This window comes from Mixophyes fleayi, chromosome 6, assembly GCF_038048845.1.
Source record: "Mixophyes fleayi isolate aMixFle1 chromosome 6, aMixFle1.hap1, whole genome shotgun sequence".
Lineage (NCBI taxonomy): Eukaryota > Metazoa > Chordata > Amphibia > Anura > Limnodynastidae > Mixophyes > Mixophyes fleayi.
In genome coordinates, this window is record NC_134407.1 from 41057295 (window position 1) to 41073456 (window position 16162).

Genomic DNA, 16162 nt, shown 5'->3' on the forward strand with positions numbered 1-16162 from the left:
AAAACAAAAGATATATATTTCTTATCTGCACCCCTGAAATATAATGCAGTGTTCCAAAATAAAGAATTACCTTTTGCATCGTAAAACCTATGTTTGAGCATCTTTATACTTATAACACTTGAAGTATTTGTATGATTTACTGACGTCAAGAGGCCCAGCTATCGTTGTGTTTTCCTGGTAATGGTGTGGATTATTGGGATTCCTGTATGGAAAATGCCCCGGGGCTCTGTCATTGATTCGATGTCTGAGTGCTCACAGAGAGGATCTCCTAACCCATGGTCAAGGGAGTTTGTTTTCAATGGCGCATGTTGTTTAATAGTGACTCTTTCTTTCTTAGGTGAAGATGCAATGACAGGTGACACTGACAAATACCTTGGGCCGCAAGATCTGAAAGAACTAGGGGACGATTCTTTGCCCCAAGAAGGGTATATGGGCTTCAGTTTAGGAGCCAGATCTGCCAGGTAAGTCTGTCTGTGTGTATGTGGCCATACTCCATGCTAAACCATTGAAATGCATTGTTCCATTTATGATTTTCTGCCATTGCAAGTAGTAAGAATTGTAAAACTAAATAATTGCATAAACAACTAGATCTTGTTGTTTTAATGTGGACACTATTTAAACATAAATATATCACACCAATGTTTGTTTACATATGTGTAGGGAATATGATATGTGTGTTCAGGCCGCATTGGAAAGCAGTGTTAGAACCCAGGGTTCAAGCACCGGGCAGTTTAGATGCTGATCATTGTATCTCTGTCACCGTTCAGGAACCAACTGCAGTTTAGCAGAAGTTGTATAATAAGAGCAGAGCTATAGCCTGATAGTTGTTCTCTTTTTTTTTTTTATATAATAGGTAAGAATGTGTCCCACAGGAACACAAATTGCAGATCACCACATAAATCCTGATACACAGGAAGTAAAAATACAATGATTATAAATACATGTGTGAGGATCATATATTCAGCACATTTTTATATGCAAATAATATTTGCATTGTATTTGTACAAGCGTTACAATAAGTGAACATTGCAGATGCTCGCACATATCATTGGTGGATTGCACATGGATGTATCATGCAAGCACATAGCTTACAGCCTGTTGGTCACAAGTAATGTTGCTGCAGATGTGCTCTTCCTCCCTGTATCAGTCCCAGCAATACATCTTGTTTAATGGGTGTTCCAGGCACCTTTAGGGACTCTTTGGGATTAATTAAGCAATCCACATATATCCCTCTTCTGTATTGTGGAACCATCTCCATGACCTGTACAGATTTCCTGCTGAAGAGCTTTGTTGTCTAACCAGAGGTCCATATAACTGCGCTAAGTATGACAACAGGAACTGGTGAGCAGTTAGGCATCACAATTAGGTCACAGTCTTTCAGTGTTTTGCTAATAGCTTGGGGCTGGGAAATATCTAATTTCAGGATATATTTTCTTTTTTCTATGCAAGATCTCCATGAATCACTTATCACACATAGAGGATGTCTATTCTGTCAGTGCCATCTCCCTTTCTCACTGTGATCCCATGTATTACCTGATACTGCTTCTAGCACATATTACGTTTTTAGGAGAAATATAGTGTTAATAATGTCTAATCCGGGGATCAGTTCTTGAGCGTCACTGGGATGATCACTAATCTCTCACTGTCAGAATTAATTTAGATTGGTTGGGAGTGGTGATGTGGTCTATAGAATGGCTGGTTGGTGAGGATCTAGAGCAGACTGTCCCAGTAACTATACACAGGGCTTTACAGAGCATGTTGTCATTTATTTTGTGTTTTTCTTATCGGTCACAACTATCCCAGTGGCGCTTGCCTTATAAATTCTCCACCACACACTAACATGACCCTATCAGTATGTTCTTGGATTATGGGAGGAAACTGGAACACCTGCTAGAAACCAATGCTAATATGGGGACAACATGCACAAAATATCATTACAAGATATTATACAACCATACTGGCATATTTGTAAGCACCAATTTTACATTTAAATATTTTTTTTGCAAATAGCTACATAGTTAGTAGGGTTAAACAGAAGACAAAAGACCTTTAAGTTCTACTTATTATAAGTTCTGACTGTGCTGATCCTGAGGAATGTAAAAAACAAAACCTCAGTGAGGTGGTTACCAATTTGTCATCACAGTTAATTCCCTGGGTCAATCATGTCAGCAGTACAATCTAATACTTGTCCTAGTGTGACCATCCTTACAGGGCAGAACCTGCTTATAGGCTGAGGGTCACATTACTATATCTCTCTGCAATTCTGCAACTATCGCCCTTTAATTCTCAGGCTGGGTACACACTACAGAATTTTCCAACCAATGTGTTATCTACAATGATTGTACCTACGACTGAAGTTTCGATCTGTCGGTCGATTCATGTGTACACACTATACAGGTTTTAAACGCTTTTTGCACGATTTAGCGTCTGGGCTCTCTTTATTTGTCTGTTGCAACCTCGTCCCAAAAGATTGTGACTCCGTACACCGTGAAGCGATATATGGCCTGCCGGCAGCAATATGCGATATAAATTTACATAAAGCACATTATTCCCATTCGATTGACATTTTGACACCACACCACATGGAAGACATAGTGACAACATCATAAATATAAATATACACACCCAGAAAGGAGTCACTGTTTGAGGAACTATCGGCAGTTGGACAAGCAGTTGGTTGTAATTTTTTTACACACTGCAAGGTTGGAACAACATTGGAACGAGATTTATAGTTCTGCTGAACAATCAATGAAACGATGATCGGTACTTTGGAAGGACTATTGTTCATCGTCTAAGTGTACACACTAATGCAATATTGGCCCGAACAGTAATTTATCGCTTGATTGACCCAACAGTCGGCTGAAAACACTGTAGTCTGTATCCAGCCTTACTCAGACTTAAAGCATTTAAGCCGGTGGAGTTTTGAAGCATATCTGCACATACACAAGTTTTTGAAGTTTATATCACAAATCGATATATAATTAAGGATTGTCTCTTTGACAATTTATAGACTGCAAGCATACAATTTTGTTTAGCCAATATAATGTCTTGATTGTGTGTTAGCTGTGGGTACACTTTAATCATATATAGATATCTCACAGTTGGCTGTTATTAAAGCACAGTAAAATAATTATATTCATAGGGGCAGAATCAATTCCCTGTGTTGTTCTTTAGAACAACGCGGGCGGAGCATTATTACTGTTACTATGGTAATAGCCGCACATTATTACCTTTACTATGGTAATAGTAGCGGATTATTAATGTTACTATGGTAATAGCCACGCATTATCACCGTTACTACAGTAATAGCCGTAGTAATAATGCACAGTCCACGTTGTTATTTAGGGGAATTGAATCTGCCACATAGAATAGTGTCTTCTAATACTATAATACCCTCCTTCTGCTGCCTGAGAAACTATGTACAGTATTATTTTTGTCTTCCTACGCTTTGGAAGCTGCCATATATTTTGAGAAACCGTGTCTCACAGGGCAGGTCTCTGACTTGGCTTGAGTAGATCATTTGGCATTATTTCTAAGTATTACGTCTTTTGTGCTGTTTAATACCTTCTCATTTATGTATAGTTCCACTTCAACATTCATTTTCTATTTTCCATACCTATTATGTAGACAGCCAAACTGACAGCTTCTTGCAGGATAATACAGTGAACCTTTTTTTTTCTGTGCATGGTTCTCTAGGGAAACCCAACGCCCATCGATTAATCAGGATATTACACTTTGTATGTGGAATTTAGGCCTGTTATAACTCCAGTGTCTGAGATATTGCTGTCTGTATTCTGTGTATTTCTGTGAACAGTAACACAGCCCTGTCTTCTTTGTGTCGCTTATTCAAATGCTGAAACAAACAAGCCAGTGTGATGGTGGAAATTACTGCCAGTGTTTTGGATTACAGTGCAGTTTGTTTGCTGACAGGCAAATGTTTAAGCTAATAATTCAACTTTTCAAAGCAGCGAAAGCCTTGAGTTAAAAATCAAACTTGGTGAAAAAAGCTTTTTAGCGTGAATGCCAATATTCTCTAAATTTCTCTTACTGAGGCTAGACAATATGGATAGTATTTATCTCTACTTTCTATTTGCCTACGTGTTCTAGTAATCAGGCATTAGCGGGCAAGCCGTACAAAACAAACTTTAACAATTAACAATGGGGCAAGCTAATTATATAGGCCATTCACTTAATTCTCAAGCGCCAGTCTTGAAATGTTGTACAATTTCAGATGTTGCAATTAAGGCCTATTATAATTTTTTTTTTTTATGTTTGGTGTGCTGTTGTTGTTATAGTAGATGGTATTGAACAAAGGGATGGTGACCTGCTAGGACCTCAACTCTCACCGATTTCTGTACTGGTCTATATAACAATTGATGCATAAAATACAGTTTTTGAATTGGTGTTTGTTTTATTATTATTATTATTATTATTATTATTATTATTATTATTATTATTATTATTATTATTATTATCAGTAGTAGTAGTAGTATTATGTCGTTGTTGTTGTTGTTGTTATTGTTTATTTGGTGAGAGAGTGCTGTGCATTTGGAAAAATTAGCTCCATTGAGGCTTGAAATAGAATATTAAGAGACAGGGCTTAAGAGTAGTAATGTATGACATTGTCATGGGAAACTTGGTGAATTGGTATGAGGAAAATTAAGTATTTGCCAATCTATGCCCATTAAAGTTTCCAAAAAGTGTATAAAAGTATTCCTTTCCACTTTGATAAATGTACCCTATAACTGTAATTGAATTTCCATCATGAGATGTGTCCTAGTCGGTAAAATGAGGATTTCTTTTAAGGAATGGCCCCAAATATAATTCAGCCTAAATCACACCCTGTATTTGATCTATAATTAATTAAAAATGCAATGTATTGCTGCCAAATATTCTCATTCATTTTTCAAAATTTTGTTTTATTCAATTCTGACTTTCTTTTGCCTTTTACCTGCATGTTATATACGTAATATACAATATATATTTATATACTTGGCTTATCCGTTTTTTTCCTGATAAACCTATAGATCTAACTTAAGAACAGTTTGCCAATGTATATAAAAATATATCTGTATATAGCATGTAGAGAAAAGATAATTGTTTGAACTGCTTGATCATTTATACTTTTACATTTAACGCCTCTGATTTTTTTTTTTACTTTGTGTTTTTTTTTTCCTTGTGCAAAATAAATTTCTTTAAACTAGTCCTAAAATCAGGTAAGAAGGCATGTGATACATTCAAATTGTTGCTTTTAACCTTTGCTCATTTCCATTCATATTAGTCATTATTGTGTAGTGGCGTGATAATTTTTATTTTTTTATTTTCATTTTTGGGAAGTGTCTTTTTATACTCTGCATTTTCCCCTCCACTAGTGAAAGGTTCTTATTATTCAACATAAGTGGTTTAGAGCAGCTTTTCCTGTTTGCAGTAAAACCAAAACATCACCACTTAGAGAAGCAATATTAATACCATCAATCTTTATACATGTGATAATTGCAGGCTGTAAAGATTTTCCAAGTCGTTGAGGTGACAACGTAAAGTGCACTCATTGTCTACACACAGCGGAGGCAGCCATTTTGTTGGAGCTGTAGCTTATCAATTCAATAGGAAGCAGTGACACTGTTTCTTGGTGTATGGACAGGCTTCAGTGTCATGAATATTGCTTCAGTGCACAAAATGGCTGCCTTCACTTTGTTTAGGCAGTGGGTGCACTTTAATGGTCTGAGGCTACAGCCTGAAATTCTTGTGGCTAAACCTTAAATGGCGGGCCTAGTATAAATAAAACAACATATTGATTTAGACTTCACTGTATAATAACTGAGCTGAACATGAAATGCTGCTCTTGTAAGACTTAGTTTTCCTATTTCTGATCGGGGAAAGGGTGTTTGTATACGTGTATTGGCTAAACAGAATGTACAATACTGTGTGACATAACCCATGTGAAATCCCAGTCAGAATTGTGGCAGTGTCCCAATCAAAACGCTTCATTCACTCTGGGTATCCTCTCCCTTACACATAAAGAACATTCAGATCTGGCCCCAGGAATATTCATGCACATCATGAGAACAAGTTTAATGAGACTTTTTCTCTTCACCTCGTTATATAGAAATAAGAGTAGTTTTTAACCCTCCATTTTTAGCCGCTATCCAGTTTCTGACACTGCTGTGATGATAGATAGTAGTGAAATGCATGTAGTGTTTTTGGAGCTTGAGCATAACTGTTTGAAGTGAGTGAGGATGGCCTAGTGGATGTTTGGTTTGAATTGGTTTTGGTTTGCTTTTTAGATGTAGATTTTGGCATAGATTCTGCCAATCATGTACCTTCCAGGGTTAAATCTCACATCACACAATTATATATATGCGACTGTAAAGAAGTATGGGTACTTTACTATAAGCTGCTCAGCCAGAGGTCCTGAGCTACTACTGTATTTCCTCTGCAAAGTAAGAAGCACATGTTACTTTATCTCAGTGATTTGTGATTTATAAAACAATATACTAAGTTCTCATCCTTGACAACCTTTTCAAAAGTCATAATTTTTCTGATCAGATTTATTTTTATCATATTCCACTTTGCCCTGGAAGCTGCATTCACCGTTTGTTTTCTGTTGTTTTTGTTTTCTTTTTACTCATCTCATTGTCATCTGCGTGTACTGTGGTAAATTGTAAATACAACAACAGCCTCCGCTCCTTCAGTTCGGATAGGTCCTATACACTGAACAGAAGCTCGTTCGCTCGGGATAGTATGATGATTGAGGAACTCCTTGCACCTTCAAAGGAACAGGTACGTGCAGATTCTATTCTTATATATTATATTATTCACTATATATATATATATATATATATATATGTGTGTATGTGTGTACAGATTGTCATTCGCTTACTAAAGCATTGTTTTTTGTTAATGGAGTAAGAAAGTAGGTGGATGATATACACATTATCTGGTTAAAGTCATTATCCAGACACTATCACATAACATCAACATTACCCAGAAACCAGTGGATGTTGGAAATACATTAAACATTTAGGGCCTGATGTAAAGTTGGACGCAAGTCCAAATGATCATCGCAGAAAGCACTTTTAGGCAAGGATCCGTCTCAATTTGCACTCAGGCTGCACCGGATCTCCCCCTAGCATCTCTCTGAGCTTAGACAGCCTAGCAATGTAAAGGTGTGTTCACGCGCTTTACATGCTACTCAGAGTTGAAAGCAACCGCAGAGAGGTCTGTAGGAGACTTATCGTTTGTGGGTGTTTTCTCCTGGTGCAACAGACCTTGCTGTATTAAAAAAAAGTAAACAATTTAATTAAATTTACTCCTAACTAACCCTAGTACTGTTTTGGGGGTAGAAGCATGTTTTTTCTTTTTAATATTAATTTATTTATTATCTGCTTTAAGGGGTGGTGTGACTGATACACTGAACTATATATCATGCACACCGGCCCATAAGGCAGATAAAAGGGTGTTTGCGCATTTTGCATAGTATATAAATTACGGGATGCAATTTACCCTAACGATTTTAGTATAAATTACATCCAAGTCTACATCAGGCCCTTAGAGTGTGATTTCAGGATATACTTCAGCCCAGCTGTATTGTGATTGTAGAGAGTGACAGGTTATTTCATTTAGTCCTGTTTCAATCTTGATTCTATGAAATCCTAATATCTGAAAAGTGGTACTAAAAAGATATGGATAACCTCATGCTGCTGATGGGAAATGTTATAACGCCATACTGCTTATAAGAAGCAGTCCATTATCATCATTTATTTATGTAGCGCCATCATATTCCGTAGCGCTTTACCATTGGGAACAAACACAGTAATTAAACAATACTGGGTAATACAGACAGACAAAGAGGTAAGAGGGTCCTAATAACAACCTTACAATCAATGGGACAATGGGACTATGATACATAAGGTTACATATAAGTGCTACATATTGTATATTGGTTCAGCCAGATTGCAATGGTAAAAAGTGCTTAGTGGGCTGTATATCCAGTCACACAGCAATGTGAGTCAGGGGGTCACAATTTAAATGGCCTGCATTTGACATTCTGCACACATTATATTGTTACGGTTGACATTTTTCTGTTTTGTAACGAGCGCGTCTTGTTTAGTAAAATGTAATATATATTTGAGAGATACTTCCTTTGCTTTCATGAAAGGGGAAATGTTAGCATTGATGATGTGTAGTCTTCTTTTATTCATTTATGTTGTACACTCCTTATGCTTTTCATTAGAGTGTCACAGGTGTGTTAAGCTGTGTGTGCCCAGCTGACTATACTATGAAGACTACAGTAATCTTAGTAACACAAATGTAGCTAAACATTGTCGTATATCAAATGACTACAAGTCATTGTCAATAGAATTTAATAAATGTTCTAGAAATTATTTTGGGGTTATTGTCCAACTTGTATATATTTAAGTTTCCTGTATACATTTTTTTGCTTCAAGCCCAAAAGATGTGTTTATTATATCTAATTGCTCATCAGAAATGTATACAGTCCTGTGACTGAGCCTCCACTAATTCATCTTCAGGCACACATGATTCTTATTTCATAAACAACCCTCAGCTGTTCCTCTTAGGCTTTGGGCCAAGTAGAGTGAATGCAAAGTGTTATACAGTAATAGGGAGAGCATAGTGCATCATCCAGGAGGAAATAGTAAGTTTCCCCAAGGTCAGGGCATGCTAACAGATGATTTTGGAATCGACAGTAATAATGAGTACTTGTCTAAAGCTATCGTCCCGATATCAGAGTGTTTGTGGCTACTAATCGAGCACAATAGTAAGTTAAACAAAATCAATCTGATATTACTTGGCCTGCTTGGAAATGCTGTCAGAAGAAAAATGATCCAGCTTCTCATTCCTGGATATTATTCAATTTGGCCACTGGTGATTCTGTACATCAGTTCTTGGGCTTGCTGAATAGCCAGATAGCTGTGTGTGAGAGCAGCGTTAGACATTTTCTCAACCTTATTTCCTGGTAATGCCATTTTCCATGCTGATTTTGCCTTAAGGTGGCATTCTTGTTTCAAAGTTATAAGTACAAATACACAAACATTCACATTTCACTCAACATTTCTAGGAACTTAAAAATGGTACTTGTTAATTGTATAGACACCACTTGACTTCTCTCAGCTGTCATTACAAAGAGGATTTGGTTAATTTGAGCAGGAAGATGAAGAAGACCTAAATGACAGGGGAACGGAGCAACAGACTGTATTACATGAGAGGGCCTTCATTAAGGATTAATTTCCGCACCAGGCCCGCGCTTAGTCCGGGTACAGTGACTTTGCAGAATATTGCTTAGGAAACATAGGGTTATTTTTCCTAGCTTCTGTGGAGAACTACATGTCCCAACACATCACTAGTGTGGCATTTTGGAATGGACTGGCAGTTACACACCAGGTTTCAGTATTTGATAACCGAAATGACAGGCGGTTGGAGTCCACATTTCAAGTGGCGCCCGTATAATTAACAAGTACCTGGAAAAACTATTTCTGCTTATAAATAGTATAAATTTACAGTCTCTTATGCAGGGCCGCCAAGAGGAATTCAGGGCCCTGGAACAATAACCTAAATAATAGCATGGGAAAAAAATTGCAGCGGAGGCGCAAAATTGCTATAGATGTCTTCATATGATTGGGGGCGTGACTAGCAGGTGAAAAACGCTAGGCCACCCTCTTACAGAAAAAAGCCCTGCATTGTTGTGCACTCCTGACTTTCAGGACATCTAGCACCATAGTGTAGTATATAAACAATGCAGTGTGTATATAAAGAGTTCACAGTCTTGGTCTGCCCCTTACATTGGGCAGAACAGTCACCAAAAATTGGCATTGTCCCACTAGAATCTCAACATTTCACACACTGTCCTGCTCTCTCCTACCTGTTCTTGTCACTTTCAACACCTGTTGCTGCTGGCGTCTTTAGTTGCGGCTTGTATGGATCCTGGAATGTTGGGGGCCCTATTTGGGAAAAAAATGGGTACATTTAGAAAATTCCAACCAGTCCCGGTGTTAAATCAATAGCACCCACGAGTAATAATAAGGCCTTCCTCCAGTACCAACATTAAAATAATAGTATTCCCATTTACTAAATAAACCTATTTCCCTCCCTGCAAACAGCCCCAGCAATAAATTAATAGTATTTACATTTATTTACATAAATATACCTATTTCCCACAACCATCACTGCCATTAAATAATTCATAGTCACATATAATAAAGAGACGTCATTCTCCCCAAACTCACCACCACATTCAATAGCCCCCAAACCATCCCATTTGAAATTAATAGTCCTCACTATTAAATTGCCCCACAAACAAAATAGCACCCATTAATTAGCCACCACCTACCTCACACACACTACATTGCCACAAGCCCCCTGTGCCATCACACACACATTACTGTGCCTCTTCATTATCGCCACGCAGTGCCTCCTTATGATCACACTGTGCCCCTTCATCACAACCACGCTGTACCACCTTATGATCACACTGCGCCCTCCATGCTCCTTTTCCCCCCTTTACCTGGCCCCCCTTCATCACACTGTGCCATGCTGCCCCACCCTTCTTCATCACACTGTGTTTTTGACCCCCCCCTTCTTTATCACATTGCATCCCCTCCCCTTTTTCATCACACTGTGCCTTCCCCCCCCTTTTTCATCACACTGTGCCTTTCTCCCCCTCTTCTTTATCACACTGTGCCCCCCCCACCTTTTTCATGAAACTGCTCCTCCCCCCCTCCCTTTTTAATCACACTGTGCCTTTGCCCCCTTTTCTTTATCACACTGTGCCTCCCCTCCCCTTTATCATCACACTGTCCCTTTATCCCCCCCTTTTTCATCACACTGTGCCTCCCCCCTTTTTCATCACACTGTGCCTCCCCCCCTTTTTCATCACACTGTGCCTTTCTCCCCCCCTCCTTTTTCATCACACCGTGCCTTTGCCCCCACTTATTTATCACACGGTGCCTTTCTCCCCCTCCTTTTTTATCACACGGTGCCTTTCTCCCCACCCTTTTTCATCACACTGCGCCTCCCCCCTTTTTCATCACACTGTGCCTCCCCCCCCTTTTTTCATCACACTGTGCCTTTCTCCCCTCCCCTCTGCGCCGCTCCTCACTGAACGTCGGGAGCGACTTCATGAAGTCATGAGCGACATTCAGTGTGAATGGAGCAGGGAGGAGAGACGCCAGCAACGCATTTATGTGAGTATATGTTTTTTGCTTTTTTTAACTACCCTGCTCCCCCCCACCAAGGAAAGGAAAGCCACACACCCCGTCTCAAAAATAAAAAAATCTGAAAGAAAAAAATGTAGGTTAAAAAAAACACCTGGGCCTGGGTAATTAGTCCCCCCCCCTTCCCCTCTCCCTGTCGGTGGCCCTGCTCTTAAGTTAACTTCCTTCTACTAAAATTAGGACCTAATTCATTTAAAATGTGATGCATATTACATGGCACATGATATTTTCTAAATTCAAGCTAAGTCTTTAGATACGGTAAACATGCATTACTAGTATTATTATGATTATTAACATTCAATAATAATACTCATTAAGTATCAATACACCACAATACTTATGCCTGAGTGACTCCCCAACCTAGTATTCTAAGGGATTAATTAACGAGGTACCTAGTGCAGCTCTAACAAAGAAATATACTACTCCTGTTTTTCTTACCTGTGCTAGAAACAAATTAAACCAGGTTGCTATGGGTTACGGTACATTTTTGTAGTTATCTATGCACCATCTGACATATCCATGTCACTCACCGGACTGTGAGTGCTTCTTCCCGTATATTTAGGAACCGTGGCCGTCCTCCATCCTGAGGGTCTGCGCATGCGCAGCCCTTTCAAACCCTTCAGTACCTGTTCCTTTAACTTAATTGGCAGATCAGGCAACACTCCCTATATTAAGCACCTGTGGTCAATACCACGTTGCCTGATCTTGGAGTCTCATTCCCGTGAGCCTCTGAAGGTGTTCCCTCGTGTATTCAGCGCTGCTGATTCCTGTGGTTTCCAAACCACTTCTACCCCTGTGGTTTCCAGACCACTTCTACCCCTGTGGTTCCCAGACCACTTCTACTCCTGTGGTTTCCTAACCACTTCAACCCTCCTGTGTATCATCGTGACTGTTAGCTGATTCCTATCCGCTGCCTCCGTGCACTACAGTCTTCAAGCCACTTCAACCCTCCTGTGTATCATCGTGACTGTTAGCTGATTCCTATCCGCTGCCTCCGTGCACTACAGTCTTCAATCTACTTCAACTCACCTGTGTGCCATCATGACTGTTAGCTGATTCCTATCCGCTGCCTCCGTGCACTACAGTCTTCAATCTACTTCAACTCGCCTGTGTTTCATCGTGACTGTTTGGCTGATTCCTATCCGCTGCCTCCGTGCGCTTCAGTCTTCAGCTCATCTCATCTCTCCCGTGTTTCCTCGAGACTGCTACAACTGATTCCTATCCGCTACTCTCCGTGCTCAACAGTTCCAGCTCAGCTCTGCTCTCCCGTGTTTCATCGTTGCTGCACCTGCTGGTTGCTATCTTCTACCTCCGTGTCTCTGCAGAGTCCTGCTGCTGCTACTTCTCAGTTCTACTCGTCCTACAACAGCTGACCCGCTCTCCATGCTTCTCCGTGTTCCCGCTGGTCTCTACTCGCCAGTCTGCATCGGATCTGCGCTTCACTGTTTTCATCTCATCTAGATCATCGCTACTCTTCAGGGTCCTCCAGGAGTCCAGTCCTACATACTACTGCTTCCTGAGTATTTGTTCCCCTGCTGGTCTACCTACCTGTGCGCTGCACCTACTTGATTACCGCTTCACCCCTCCAGGGACTTCGCATCCTGCCGGCCTCCAGCCGTTCAGGTATCTCTGCACTCCTGTCTGACAGCCTGCTTCTGAACCACGGCATGCATACTTCTCATTGACTGTGCTGGTGTATTGCATATCTTGCTGGACTGAGTTTGTTCTCCTCTGGAGTTTACTATCCGCTGAGACTATTGCCATCATTGACTGTGTTATCTTGTGCCGGATTACCTCAAGTGACTTTCTATTATTGCAGTGCTGTTCAGTCATTAATATATTGTGCATGTTATTGTGGATCAAGTTTAAGGTGCCCGTGTATCTCCTGTATTGCAGTCTCTCCCCGTGCTCCTCCTCACATATATATTCAGTGGTACAACTTGCTAGAGGCAGACCACTGATCCCTGTTTCCTGTGTCACCTGTTCCAGTATCCTCTCACATAGCAGTGGTACAACTTGCTAACGCAGACCACTGACTCCCCGGATACCTCCACGTGGATTCCATTCCTTCACTCAGACAGCGGTACAACTTGCTATCCGCAGACCGCTGACTCTCATCACCTCCTCGTTTCTGTTGGACATTCCTCCTCACTATAGCAGTGGTACAACTTGCTACCGCAGACCACTGACTACCTTCACGTGTCCTTTGTCCATACAGTTCCTCGTGTATTTCTACATCCATATTACCAGTGCTGCTAGTCATAGACTTTCCTGAGCATCTCCATCATCTGCTATTTCCTGTTCCGTGATCACCCTGCTACCAGAGTACCATATTACCATCTATACTGCTCTGGTAAGCCTATCACCTGGTGATCCCTGGGTAAAGACTCCTAGTGCCCGTGACAGTAAGATCAGGCCATGACAGACCCAGATACGGAACCTACAGCCAAAGAGATGCTGCAGCATCTGGTCACCCGTGTGGAGCAACAGGATGCTCGCCAACAGCTGTTACTTCAATGCTACCAGTCGTTAGCCTGCCAAGGACCATCTGGACAGCCTGTTACAGCTAATGTTGAAGCTCCTGTGCTTTCCTCCGTTTCCCCAGTGCCATCCCAGGTGTCTACAGCTCCCACGCTTCACCTGCCTACTCCGTCAAAGTAAGATGGAGACCCCAAAACTTGTAGGGGTTTCCTTAACCAATGCTCAGTTCATTTTGAGCTCCAACCTCAAAATTTTTCTACCCACCGTTCCAGAGTGGCCTATCTTATATCATTGTTTTCTGGACAAGCTCTGGCTTGGGCCTCCCCTCTGTGGGAGAGAAACGATCCTGTATTACAAGATAGTGCCAAATTAATTTCTATGTTCCGAAGTGTGTTCGATGAACCAGGTCGTGTGACCTCCGCTGCTTCCAGCATTCTTCGTTTACGTCAAGGTTCTCATACAGTAGGCCAGTACGTCATTCAATTTAGGATATTAGCCTCTGAACTTCAGTGGAACACTGAAGCATTAATTGCCGCCTTCTGGCAGGGGCTCTCCGATAAAATTAAAGATGCAATGACTACCCAAGAGCTTCCTTCGTCACTAGAAGATTTGATCTCTCTTTGCCATCGTGTAGACATGAGGTTTCGTGAAAGAGAATCTGAGAAAACAACTTCAGTTAAAGCACCTCTTCGCTCAACTCCTCAGTTTCGTCCAGCTTCACCTTCCGTGATTCCCATGGAGATAGGACGTTCCAAATTATCTTTAGAAGAGAGGAAACGAAGAGTAAAGAATAGACTTTGTATCTATTGTGCTGATTCCTCACATATGCTCAGTTCTTGCCCTAAGAAATCGGGAAATGCCAGGCCCTAACTAGTTCTGGAGAGGTGAAGTTAGGGTCCCTGGAGTCCTCTCCATCTTCTATGAAATTAAAAGTCTGCGCTTTTGATGTTACGATTTCCTTTGCTACCAAATCCTTTGAGTCTCAGGCACTGATTGATTCTGGAGCAGCAGGAAATTTCATTTCTAAATCCCTAGTGAATCAATGGTCCCTACCAGTGATTACTTTGAAAACACCGATTACTGTGACTGCTATAGATGGATCACGTCTCATCAATGGTCTCATCACTCAGAGTACCTCTCCAGTAACACTTCAGATTGGTGTGCTACACCATGAAGAGATCTCGTTTTTAATTCTTCCAGTTACGACAAGTCCGATTGTCTTAGGCCTTCCATGGCTTCAATGTCATTCTCCCCAGATTGACTGGCGCACTCCTCAAGTTACGTCTTGGGGAGCTGAATGTCATCATCGTTGTCTTTCTCAAGTCATTCCTCTTAAAGTACAGCAATCTTCCATCTCATCTTCCTCACCGGGACTCCCTCCTCAGTATGCTTCATTTGCCGATGTTTTTGATAAAGCTCAGTCTGAACGTCTTCCTCCTCATCGTTCTTGGGATTGTCCGATCGATCTTCTACCTGGCAAGACTCCTCCTAGGGGTCGGGTCTATCCACTTTCGTTACCTGAAACTCAAGCCACATCTGAGTACATCCAGGAGAATCTCCAGCGAGGGTTTATTCGACCTTCCACCTCTCCCGCTGGAGCCGGATTCTTCTTCGTAAAAAAGAAGGATGGATCACTACGCCCCTGCATAGATTTTCGTGGACTCAATGCCATTACTATTAAGAATCGGTATCCCATTCCGTTGATCACTGAGTTATTTGATCGCATCAAGGGAGCTCGGATCTTTACCAAGTTGGATCTTCGTGGTGCCTATAATTTAATTAGAATCCGTCCCGGTGACGAATGGAAGACAGCGTTCAACACCAGAGATGGGCATTATGAATATCTAGTAATGCCTTTCGGGTTGTGCAATGCCCCCGCTGTTTTTCAAGGCTTCGTTAATGAGATCTTTCGGGACTTATTATATGTATGTGTCGTTGTCTACCTGGACGACATATTGATCTTCTCACAGGACCTGCCTTCTCATCACCAACATGTGGCAGAGGTCCTTTCCAGACTACGGGAAAATTCATTATTCTGTAAACTAGAAAAATGTTCATTCGAGTTGCTCCAGATTCCATTTTTGGGGTATATTGTTTCCGGAGTTGGCCTGAAGATGGATCCAGACAAGGTGAATGCTGTATTACATTGGCCCCAGCCAACTACTCTTCGTGCTATTCAGCGTTTTTTAGGTTTCGCCAATTACTATAGACGCTTCATTCAAGACTTCTCGTCCATTGCATCTCCTATTGTGGCCCTGACTCGTAAAGGGGCCAATACTAAGCAATGGTCATCCGAGGCCCTCCAAGCCTTTCAAATTCTTAAAGAGTCCTTCTCCTCTGCTCCCATTCTTCGACAGCCTGATGTGACACTTCCCTTCTTCCTAGAAGTAGATGCCTCTAATGTGGGCTTAGGAGCCATTCTCTCCCAACGCTCGGAGCAACAAAAATTT

General features: G+C 41.0%; 1 protein-coding gene across 2 annotated transcripts in view; it reads left to right on the plus strand.

Moving 5' to 3' along the window:
• Window positions 1-16162, plus strand: part of ANK3 (ankyrin 3) — a 517804-nt gene that overhangs the window by 422851 nt on the left and 78791 nt on the right. For both annotated transcript variants that reach the window (XM_075216346.1, XM_075216345.1), the window contains 2 exons: window positions 338-461; window positions 6678-6780. In XM_075216346.1, coding sequence (XP_075072447.1) covers window positions 338-461; window positions 6678-6780 — 227 coding nt within the window. The remainder of the gene's footprint in view (window positions 1-337; window positions 462-6677; window positions 6781-16162) is intronic.